The following is an 11,195-nucleotide window of genomic DNA, read 5'->3' on the forward strand; positions in this document are numbered from 1 at the left end:
CGTGGTCCGTCCCGGGGGGCGTGGTCCGTCCCGGGGTCAGGGGCGCCCGCGTGTCCAGCGCTCTGATCGAGCCAGGGCTCCCCGAGGGGCAGCGGCGGGGCACAGCTGGGGGTGTGGTTCGTCCCGGGGTCAGGGGCGCCTGTGTGTCCAGTGGGCTGATCGAGCCGGGGCTCCTCGAGGGGCGGCGGCCAGGCATGGCTGGGGGGCGTGGTCCGTCCCGAGGTCAGGGGCGCCCGCGTGTCCAGCGCTCTGATCAAGCCGGGGCTCCCCGAGGGGCGGCGGCCGGGCATGGCTGGGGGGCGTGGTCCGTCCCAGGGTCGGGGCGCCCGCGTGTCCCGCGCTCTGATCGAGCTGGAGCCCTGTGCTCAGGCCAGAGCACCAGTCTGCTCCCCCAGTGGTCCCCTCGCGGTCCCCCTCGCCGACCTCAGCCGTGACTGGTGAAAGGACGTGCAGTTTGGTGACGAGAGCACTGTTGCATTGTCCCAAGGGCCGAGCTTAAAGGCGGAAGCAGCTGTTGTTCCACGGGTGGCGCAGCTGATCGCGGTGGGTGCCCGTGTGCCCGGCCGGCAGCTTGGCCGACGCCATCTCACTGGGTTGTTGTCCCCGCAGGCCGGTCTAATTGAAGCCAACGGGGAACTCAAGGTCTTCATCGACCAGAACCTCAGTCCGGGGAAAGGTAAGGGCGCCCGGCTTGGCCCACCCCTGTCCTGTGTCTCTGGATCCCCGACGTCCCGGGGGCCTGGGCTCAGCGGCCGCGTCTACCTGGCTTGTAGTCCTTGCTGTGTGTGGAGAGCCAGGGCAAGTGGAAGCATGCGAGGCCGTGTCCCCTGGCGTGCGAGAGCGGCAGGGGCCCGTGTGGATGGTTGTGTCTGCAGTGAGTGCGGGAAGGTGTCTGTCCCTCGGCTGTGTGTCCAGGCGTCCGAGTGTGGGGGCCAGTGTCCTCTCAGTCGCTCCTCCTGGGCAGAAACGTGCTGCTGCTGCAGGAGGAGAAGCCTGTGAGTCTGCGCCCGTCTGCAGGCACAGGGAGGTGTCCAGGTGCTCTCAGTTCTAACTGAAGTTCTCTGAGAATCAGAGCTGTGAGCGCTGGGTCCTATGGTCCCACCAGAACATTCTGTTGGGGGGCAGGCAGCCCACGGGGTTTGGGCAGGTTGGGGGCAGCCGGGGTACAGCGGAGCCCTGAGGCCTGCATGTGAGGGCCTGGTATGCGCCAGGGCTGGTGGCCGGGAGAGGGCGGTGTGGGCGCAGCCGCCAGGTTTGGGAGTCAGGCTCGGCCGAGGTGCCTGCAGCCGCTCGTGGGTCTGGCGGGGCGCAGGGCGGGAGGGTGGCCTGAGCGGCGCTCGGCCGGTGCAGACGCCTTGAACCGGCCTCAGGGCCGTGACGGCGCCTCTCACGTTGCAGGTGTGGTGTCTCTGGTTGCCGTCCACCCGTCCACAGTGAACTCTCTCGGGAAGCAGCTCCTGCCAAAGACCTTTGGACAGTCCAACGCCAACATCACGCAGCAAGTGGTAAGGCCGGAGGCTTGCTGTCCGAGGCCACGGTCTCGGGAGCCGGGCTCCCCCGGCGCGGGGCTGCCTGCCCGCGGCTTCCCGGCTGCTCCTGCCTCTGCCCTCGTGGGGCCTGCTGGGCGGTGCGTGCCCTCGGGTGGGCCGGCTGCTCCTGGCCGGGGCTGGTTGCCTGCCGGGGACGCGGGGCTGGCACCGGGCCAGCCTCTCGTGGGTTTGGGGCTCGCGGACGCGGGGCTGGCACCGGGCCAGCCTCTCATGGGTTCGGGGCTCTGTGGATGCGGGCCGTGGCTGCTCTGGCCTTCCTGGCTGGCGGGAGGGGTCAGACTCCCGGGGCCTCGCCCGGTGCCCCCCAGGAGCCCCGCCAGCTCCTGCCCGCAGGCTCGACAGCCTCTTCCTGACTTGACCCGTGGCCGTGAGGGGCGGGGCGTTCGCGGCCCACCCGCGCCTGCGGCCTGGCCCCGGCAGGTGTGTGGCAGCCTGGCGCTCAGCCCCACCGTGACGGTGGCCGTGTTGGCTCAGAAGCTTTGCTGCGACACTCCAAGCCCATAGTGTGTGGAGGCCGGGGCCTTCCTGGAACATCACAGACACTCGATAGGCGTCTTTCTGGTAGAAGTTATAATTCACATTATTTTGTTTTGTAGGTACTGTGTGTTGCGTTGTAGCAGAGTCACAGCTGAGAGTGGCTCGGGGAGCGTAGGGACAGCTCTCTTGCTGTTTCCAGTTTAAATAGTGGGAGCAGGAGTGACACGGAGGTTCCTGTCAGTGTCCCGACCTTCAGCCCCTTAGCGGACGCTCCCCCACGGCTTCCCAGAGCCGGCTCAGGCTGAGCTCATCAGCCGGCACGATCTTCCCCGCACCCCGGTGCCTCTCCAGCTGCACACAGAGGCTGGGCACAGAGAGCTGGGGGTTCTCACAGGAGGTCGGTCGGTGGAGAGCAGTGGAAATCGGGGTGTGAGGGTGGAATGAGCACCCACAGGGCCCTCTGTGAGGCTGAGGCACCGCCCACGGGAATGGGGTGCCCTGCCCGCCCCTGTGTCCCTTGTGGTCCAGGAAGGCCACCTTGGGAATGGGCAGCCGGTGGGCACCTGCTCTCCCTGCAGAGCAGCTGTGGCTGAGGGGGTGTCCTCCGGGCGGGCGGGGAGCAGGCGCTAGCGGGGGGCCAGGACGGGGGGTCGGCAGCAGCCTGGCCGCGGGCGGGGCCACCGTCCTGAGCCCGTTCTCCTGAGCACTGGAGGGACGGCTCTCGAGGAGATGAGCCGTGACCCGGGGCCTCCGCAGTACTCACTCGCGAGGCCTCGGCTCTGGGGATTCTCGCCTTCCACCCTGGTCCAGTCTGGGACACACGTGCCATTTGATCACTTTCTAGAACATGCACTGTTTGATTTCATATCTCTTGAATGAGAGTGAAACGCTGGTGATGCTTTGATCACTGGGAACGTGGATTAAGAGACTGGAATTCAGCTGAGCTGTTTTCCCTTCCGTGGTTTGTGGGTTGTTGACATTCATAGGTGACCTGGGCTTAGGGGTGATTTGCAGAGTGCCAGGTCAGCGGTATCAGGGCTGCGGCAGGTAGCCCTTATCCTGCTAAGCAGCAGACTAGGGGAGCATCCAGCTTAAAATAGCAGAGCTGTGGCCCGCCCTCCACCCCCAGTGCGGGGGGCCTGGGGCTCCCACGCTGGTCACCAGGAAGCACTGCTTCTGAGTGGTTTCTGGGCTCAGGCACGAGTCCCTGGGAAGCCGAGCTCCTGCTTGGCTGGATGAGGCAGTGCGTGCATGCCCTGTGAACGTGGGGCCACAGGTCAGGGCTTCTGGGCCGGGTGTCTGTGCCCGAGCAGTGGGTGCCTGCCTCCGCCCCGGTGGCACTGCCCCCCGCCCCCGCCCTGCGCTAGCCAGGGTGCCCAGGGCTCCCTGCGTGGGTGAGCGGGCGCTGGGGTTGCCGCAGTGAGCCCCACTGGCCCTGGGTTCTTTTCCTCTTTGTCTCCGGGGCTTGTTGCTGCCCTGGTGAAGCAGAGTCTCATCTGTCTGGGTTGCGGGGGAAGGAGGTGAAAGTGGGGCGTGCGGGTCTCAGAGCTGTCTCCAGCCGCCCGTGTGCAGCAGGCGGACAGCAGCCAGGGCTCCGGGGGCTCTCGGGACCCTCCTCCAGCCTCTGGTTAACGACACTCAGCGGCGGCTGTAGGTAACAGGAACTGATGAGGCGGCAGTGTCACGCATGGGAGATTCTGACTGTTCCGAATTGTTTCTTTGACTGTAGGTGATTGGTACGCCTCAGAGACCTGCAGCGCCAAACACTATTGTGGTAGGCAGCCCACACACCCCGAACACTCACTTTGTCTCCCAGAACCAGCCTTCAGAGCCCTCTCCTTGGTCTGCCGGGTGAGCACTCGCCTGGAACGCCCCCCACCCAGCCTCTGCACGCGTGCGGGCACCAGTGTGCTGGAGGAGCGGGCAGTGGCCCCGCGGGGCCCGAGAGGCCAGGCCGTGGGCAGCTGTCCTGGCTCCACTGAGGGGGTGGGCTCCGACTTCTAAGCGCGTTGTCCATGCTGGAAAGTACCATCTGTGGAACCCCAGGAAACGGGCGGGTCTTCCAGCCTCTCCCCGTGCTGCTAAGCATGGCTCTGGGCAGCCCCGTGCCGCGGCCACACTGTTCCTGGACCCTTTCCTCCAAAAGCACAGTAACGTGAAACAGTTTACTCAGAGGTCAGCTGTGCGACTGTCCTTAAAGACAAAAAGCTACTCGTTCTAAAGCAACAACCATCAGTCCCCGAAACCCCTCAGTGGGGAACCTGGGCGGCCCTTGATGTGGCAACTTAGAAGGTCAGGTGTTGGGTCTCCCTCCCAGCTGCCACGTGGCCTCGTCTCAGCTGGGCTGTGTTTGCCCCAAATTCCGAAATTTGCAGCAAAACTTCCGTAGCTCCTCACATCCGAGGACGTTTTATTAAGAAGCACCGTTTAGCATCTGGACACCAGTCCGGCGTGTCCCGGGACCTGCTTTTCCCTAGAGTTGAAGAGATGTATGGGGCGCAGCCACGTGGAAGTTTGTGCTGCAGCCTTTCAAGGAGGGGGTCCCTGCACGGGGGCCGGAGCCAGACTCCCACCCTCCTCTGTTGGGCATGGCCCATGGGGGCCCCTGGCGGCACGGGCCAGCCCCCAGACGCGGGTGTGGCCAGCCTGTGCTGCGAGCTGAGGCTGCGGCCGCTCTGTGCTGTCTCGCAGGAAGCGCAACCGGAAAGGAGAGAAGAACGGGAAGGGGCTGCGGCACTTCTCCATGAAGGTGTGCGAGAAGGTGCAGCGCAAGGGGACCACGTCCTACAACGAGGTGGCCGACGAGCTGGTGGCCGAGTTCAGCGCGGCCGACAGCCACATCCTGCCCAGCGAGTCGGTGAGTGCGCCGGGCGGGCCGCCCCGCCGCCTCCCACGGGTGCGGAGGAGGCCCCGGAACCCTGGAGAGGCTGCCCTGCTGCCTCCAGCGGGTGCGGAGGCCCTGGAACCCTGGAGAGGCCGCCCCGCCGCCTCCCGGGGGTGCGGAGGAGGCCCCGGAACCCTGGAGAGGCTGCCCCGCCGCCTCCCGGGGTGCGGAGGCGGCCCTGGAACCCTTGGGAAGGATGTTTCTTGACCCGCTGGTGTCAGGAAGCTGTTGCATCCCTGCGGCATCTGCTCTCTCCTGTGGGCCGTGGGGGGCCGCCCTGGGCGGGGGTCAGTGTGTGGCCTCGGGTGTGTCCAGGGTCCCGTGCTCACGTGCTGGTCTGCACGTGGTTCTGGGCCGTCTGGAACGCCCCGCGTCTCTGCCAGGCCTACGATCAGAAGAACATCCGGAGGCGCGTGTACGACGCGCTGAACGTGCTCATGGCGATGAACATCATCTCCAAGGAGAAGAAGGAGATCAAGTGGATCGGCCTGCCCACCAACTCCGCCCAGGAGTGCCAGAGTCTAGAGGTGCCCGGCTGCCTCCCTGGGGTGCTGGGCGGGCCTGGGAGTGCTGGGCACATCTGTGGTGACCCGGGGCTGGAGGCTGATGGCCCGCTTGGCCTGCGGGGGTTTTAAAGAATGTCGTATCCACGCCCAGAGGCGGGGAAGTCGGGTGGAGGCGGCACAGTCCTGAGACGGAGGAGCCGCCTGCGCGCCTGGCAGCAGCTGCCGCGTCTGGCCCCCTGGCCCCCATCAGGCTCAGGGCTCGTGTCTTTGGTACCGTGTTGCCTTGGATTTTAAAATATGCTTCAGGAGCGAACCGCTATGGTTTTGTTTTGGTCTTTGAAGGTGGAGAGGCAGAGGAGACTGGAAAGGATAAAGCAGAAGCAGGCGCAGCTTCAGGAGCTCATCCTGCAGGTTAGGGCTCCTGCCGGGGAGGCCGCCCCCCAGGCACTCGGTTCTGGGCGTGCTTTCCCTGGCTGGCGGCTCCCTGGGCAGCTACTCTGGCCTCTCAGGGGACCAGCCTTCTCGGTGTTGGCTGGGGCTGGGCAGGGCCATCGCAGGGGCCCAGGGAGAGGTTAGCTGTTCAGCGGCCGCGGGTATCAGCATGGGCCAATTGTGCGTCTTCTTTAGCAAATCGCCTTCAAGAACCTGGTGCAGAGGAACCGCCAGGTGGAGCAGCAGGCCAGCCGGCCGCCCCCGCCCAACTCGGTCATCCACCTGCCATTCATCATCGTGAACACCAGCAAGAAGACGGTCATCGACTGCAGCATCTCCAACGACAAGTAGGCCGTGAAGGGGGGCTCTGCCCGCGGCGTGGGCGGGGCCTGCGCTGCCTGCGCTGCCTGTCTGGAGGGCCACTGGGCGCGCCTCCTAGGGAGTGCACTGGCGGGTTTCCTTCCCCCGGCTGTGTAGCCCCTTGGAAAGGACGGCGGCGGGGCCCATCAGGACGGCAGGAGGCCCCTGGGGCCCGTCCCGGGGGCGTCGCTGCCTCCGATGGATGGGTTGTTTGCCGGGGAAGGTTTGGGGGCTCGGAGCCCCAAGCCAGGCGTCGGCTCCGTCCTGGAGATGGTGCTTTTCTGACAGTGATCGTCTCCTCCAGGTTTGAGTACCTGTTCAATTTCGACAACACGTTTGAGATCCATGACGACATCGAGGTGCTGAAGCGCATGGGCATGGCCTGCGGGCTGGAGTCCGGCAGCTGCTCCCCCGAGGACCTGAGGGTGGCCAGGAGCTTGGTGCCGAAGGCGCTGGAGCCTTACGTGACAGGTCAGTGGCCTGGGGGGTCACCTGCCCGCGAGGGGAGCAGGAGCTGAGGGGGCTCAGGGTTCTGGGGGGTGGTGGTGCCTGTAGGGTTCTCAGCTGAGCAGGAGTCCTGGAGTCTGTCCTGCTGCCCTCCCGGCCAAGCTGGGGATCCTGGCGGCGGTGGGGGGCACTCTGGTGAGAGGAGAGGCCTCCCTGTGCCCCCCTGGTTGTGGGTTCCCTCACGAGCCCTGCGTTGGGTGGCCTGGGGGCTCCCAAGCCCTGCAGGACGTCCGTGAAGCAGCTCCTGCTCGCCGACCCCCAACGCCAGCGGCTGCCCCGCTGACCCCTGCTGTCCACCTGTTCTTGGCGTTGTGGTCCGGCGGAGAGGAGGGGAGGGGCAGGGGCGGGGGCGGGGTCGGGCCGGGAGGCGGGGCGGGGGAGCCGTCCCCCCTTGGCCCGTCCGTCTCCTGGAGGCTGTGTCCCTTCCTGGCCCTGCAGTGCCGTCATGACCCCTCTCCGGAGGGGTGCCCGGCCCAGAGCCATCGGCCCTGTCTCAGAGTCCTGTGGGCTCTGCTTCGTGACGTTTGCCTTGTTTTCTTCCTCTTTGCAGAAATGGCTCAGGGATCGCTCGGCGGTGTGTTTGTCGCATCGGCGGTGTCGACCTCTAACGGCACGCGGCTGTCTGCCAGGTAACCGCGCCCCCGGGAGCCGTGCGGCCACCCTCCCCGGCGGGAAGCCCGGGTCTCATGTGAGCGGGGCTCCAGGGTCGTCCGGAGCTTGTGCTCTGGGCAGAGAAGCTGTTTGCATGATGAGATTTTACGCCCAAAGATCAGTAGCGGTACATGGATTTTATTTTCTATTAAAGTAACTGAGTGCAGTGGCGGCAAAACCACCTGAACAGCATGGCTGGCAGCCTGAGTGACAGGCTATTGATCTATTTTTTTTTTCCCTTTTCTTTCAACACACTTGAAGTCACAATGTACACGTAGTGTTGTTCGTTGCTTTTTATTTTACTGCGTGCATTCCTCTACGTGTTGAAGGAACTTTTATCGTTTCAGTTAAAGTGTGTTTGAGCCGTGACCTCACAGGCCCCCAGAGCAGGGCTGGGTCAGGCCTCGGCGTCCCTCCTGGTTTTTAAAGATAAACATAAGGTGATTTCCGTGTGAGCATGGACAGAATCTGGTCTTATGTGGTATTCTGTTGGGTCTCGTACATGTTTATATCAGTTCTGAATGTTAGAGGACGTCTTGTTTCTCACACACATGAAATCGGCAGCATGTGGGTCCAACAAAACCGGATTGGCAAATCCTGTGTGCGCCTGCCTCGCAGGCTCGGCAGCCACGGTGGCCTCAGTGCGCCTGAGGGAGGGGCAGGCTCCCTGTGAGGGTCCCAGCGCCCAGCCCCTCGCAGGGTGCCCGCCCCTGGCTGCGTTTTGACAGAGGTTGGTTTGGTTTTAAATTCTGGACCTGCCACTGTGCGTTGCCCAGTCTGTAGAATCTGAACACTGGTTATTCCGGGAGGTGGAATTTGGGTATTTTCTAAAGTTTCTTCTTTAAGAAATTCTCTCTATTAATGAACTTTCGGGCTCTCATCAGTGTTTTTAACAAGGTGAAAGCCAGCTCCATTTCGGAAGGAAAGCTGACCCTGGGGCCCTGGTTTACTGAGCCGCCCTCTCTGGCCGTGCGTTCAGGGGGTTCCTGGCTGCAGGCAGCCGCAGCTTCAGCCTCTGTTTCCCGCTCTTTCAGATGTGGTCGCTAGATGGGGGTTTCCCTGATATGTGGTTACTTTGTCAGAGAGCGTGATACGTCCTAGGTTTTGTTGGGCAGCACCAGTAAACACCAGTAAAAGGTATTAAGACACACGCGTGTGCTTTTCTCCTAGAAGGGAAGTATGCAGTGCTGGAACCTGTGTGCACACGCATGAATGCACGCACATGCCTCACACGCGCCACTCCTTTCCTCCCCAGAGGGCGTGGCGGGCAGACTTTGGAGGAGGGTCTCGGGGTCTCGGTTGGTGTGCCGGGGCTTCTGTTCCTGGCGTGGTGAGAAACAGGAGCCCGCCCGAGCCGCTCGCTCTGTCGTGCTGGGCCAGGGTGACGGTGAGCTCAGCCTGGGAGAGGCGGGTCCCGTGCCGCCGGGCGTGCGGCCCCTGACGTCCCTGTCCTTGCAGCGACCTGGCCAACGGCGCAGACGGGGCGCTGGCCACGAGCTCCAGTGGGTCGCAGTACAGCGGGTCCCGGGTGGAGACGCCGGCGTCATGCATCGGCGAGGACGACGAGGACGACGAGGACTTCAACGAGAACGAGGAGGAGGACTGAGCCGCCGCCCGCGGCCGGGAGCACGCGGGGAAAGACCTGCATTCCGCGCCCTCCTCCCAGAAGAGCTCGCCGACCCCCGGGCGCAGGGCGCTTCTGACGAGCCGCTCGCCGTGCTCCGGGGGTCCCGACGAGCCGCCTGAGTTCGACACCGCCGCACGACCTCTACTCTCGCGGATTTTGTGTTTTCGTTTGCTGTTTTTAAGTTCAGAGTCCATTTCACCCCCTCAGAGTTTGCCGAGTTTGCAGGAGAAGTTGTGCTGCCTCCACGCCGCCCGGCGGGCCCAGCACAGCGCCCAGGGGCACCGTGGGCCCGGCCGCGCCCAGCTCTGCTTCTCGCCGTCTCACTATGACTTTGTCCCCTTAAGTTATATTGACTGCGCGGCCCCGTCGGGCTCACACTGCGGGTTTGCCCTGTGTTGCAGCGAATGGATTCAAGGTCCCTTTTTGTTCTTTGTTTTGTTTGGTGAAAGTTTACTGCCGTGCTGGTGCAGCTACGGAGCCTGAAGCTTGGAAGGGTTCATTGCTTACGGTAACATTTGCCTGATTTCTTACAGGCAGCGTTTGGAAACTTTTTATTATATAGTTGTTTACATACTTATAAGTCTATCATTTAAGACATGTACTGAAACAAATGTTGTATTTGTTTCGTAAGCATCTTCCTGTAATCTATTATAAAGTTGAAATTAAATATAGAGAATGTTTTAACAGTTTTTTAACTCAAAATTTGTCAATCATTTTTAATAGTTCTTTTTTTATAAAAAGAAAAAAGAAATTTCAGGACAGGCAGTAGTCTCTTTTAAAATGTATTCACCAAGAACCATTAACGGCACAGTTGCTGTTAGCTGCCTGTTCTAAAATAATGGTCTTTTTATTGGAACACAAATAAACTTTTCTGTAATATTTTGTGGAATAAAGAGACTTTAATTGTTTGACTTGTTTAACTTGGCACTGTTAGTTTTTATTAATAAAGTGGCGCATGGGCATTTTAAACAAGCCGCGTGTCCCTGTGATTCGGGATGCTCTCTGGGGCTCATCTACCCCCACCAGGCCCTTTTCTGCAGGGAGGAGCAGGTGCAGGCCCTGCCGTAGATCCAGGACCCGCCACAGCCCCAGCCTCTCCTGCACTGCCCCGGGGGCGGGTGAGGAAGGTGGTCCCTAGGACATGGCCGAAGTGGTGCCTCCTCTCTGTGGCTGGTGGTGGGGAGAGCGTCTGTTCCTTGTCTTATTTTTGGAAGAACCATACTCATCACCTTGGGGCTTCCCAGGTGGCCCAGTGGTAGAGAATCCCTTCAATGCAGGAGACATGGGTTCTGTCTATGGGTCAGGAAGATCCCCTGGAGGATAAAATGGCAACCCACTCCAGTGTTCTTGCCTGGAGAATTCCATGGACAGAGGAGCCTGGTGGGCTGCAGTCCATGTGGTTGTAGAAAAGACGTGACCTAAATGTAATCAGTCCTGAACATTCACTGGAAGGACTGATGCTGAAGCTGAAGCTCCAGTACGTTGGCCGCCTGATGCAAAGAACGGACTCATTTGAAAAGACCCTGATGCTGGGAAAGACTGAGGGTGGGAGGAGAAGTGAATGACAGAGGGTGAGATGGTTGGAGGGCATCACCGAGTCAATGGACATGGGTTTGAGTAGACTCTAGGAGTTGGTGATGGAAAGAGGCCTGGCGTGCTGCAGTCCATGGGGTCACAGAGAGTCGGACACGACTGAGCGACTGGACTGAACTGAACTGAGACCAACCTAGGATATGTGAGTATTACCACTACCTTTAACGTTTGAATCCTTATGAAACATGACCTTTGCAGACACATCCCCAAAAGGTCAAAAGCGTGGGGAAGCTGGGGCAGAAAGACGGGCGTGATGCCCTCGCAGGTGATGGGCCTGCAGTAAGATGACCAGCCCAGCCATTGCTCACCTTCCTCCTTGATCACAGGAGCTGAAACAGAGTTTAAGGCTTTGACTTTCAGAAAGAGAGTAAGATGGTAAGACGGGCAAGGCCAATGCTTTATTCAGGTTGTCTGAAGTTACGAGCACAGGTTCAGTACAAGGTGTGGACTCGAGCAGTCCTGTCCCCCGGAGTGCGGCAGCTTATCCCATCATCCCGACTGTGACGGACGTGTGTGCTGAGGGGTGCGGCAGAGGGAGGGGCAGCATCAGGGCCACGAGCAGGCGAGGACGGGCCACGAGTGTGTGAGGCAGGCCACGTGTGGGTGAG

The 11,195-nt window shown here is 61.8% G+C and overlaps 1 protein-coding gene across 2 annotated transcripts in view; it reads left to right on the top strand.

Moving 5' to 3' along the window:
* The window catches only part of TFDP1 (transcription factor Dp-1), a 17,384-nt gene extending 7,418 nt beyond the window's left edge, over positions 1–9,966 (top strand). For both annotated transcript variants that reach the window (XM_040267491.1, XM_040267490.1), the window contains 10 exons: positions 610–676; positions 1,399–1,505; positions 3,757–3,878; positions 4,719–4,884; positions 5,295–5,438; positions 5,760–5,828; positions 6,045–6,196; positions 6,514–6,680; positions 7,267–7,345; positions 8,826–9,966. In XM_040267491.1, coding sequence (XP_040123425.1) covers positions 610–676; positions 1,399–1,505; positions 3,757–3,878; positions 4,719–4,884; positions 5,295–5,438; positions 5,760–5,828; positions 6,045–6,196; positions 6,514–6,680; positions 7,267–7,345; positions 8,826–8,973 — 1,221 coding nt within the window. In that variant the 3' untranslated portion in view covers positions 8,974–9,966. The remainder of the gene's footprint in view (positions 1–609; positions 677–1,398; positions 1,506–3,756; positions 3,879–4,718; positions 4,885–5,294; positions 5,439–5,759; positions 5,829–6,044; positions 6,197–6,513; positions 6,681–7,266; positions 7,346–8,825) is intronic.
* The last annotated feature ends 1,229 nt before the right edge of the window (positions 9,967–11,195 follow it).

The sequence above is a fragment of the Oryx dammah genome, unplaced genomic scaffold (genome assembly GCF_014754425.2).
Source record: "Oryx dammah isolate SB20612 unplaced genomic scaffold, SCBI_Odam_1.1 HiC_scaffold_24, whole genome shotgun sequence".
Lineage (NCBI taxonomy): Eukaryota > Metazoa > Chordata > Mammalia > Artiodactyla > Bovidae > Oryx > Oryx dammah.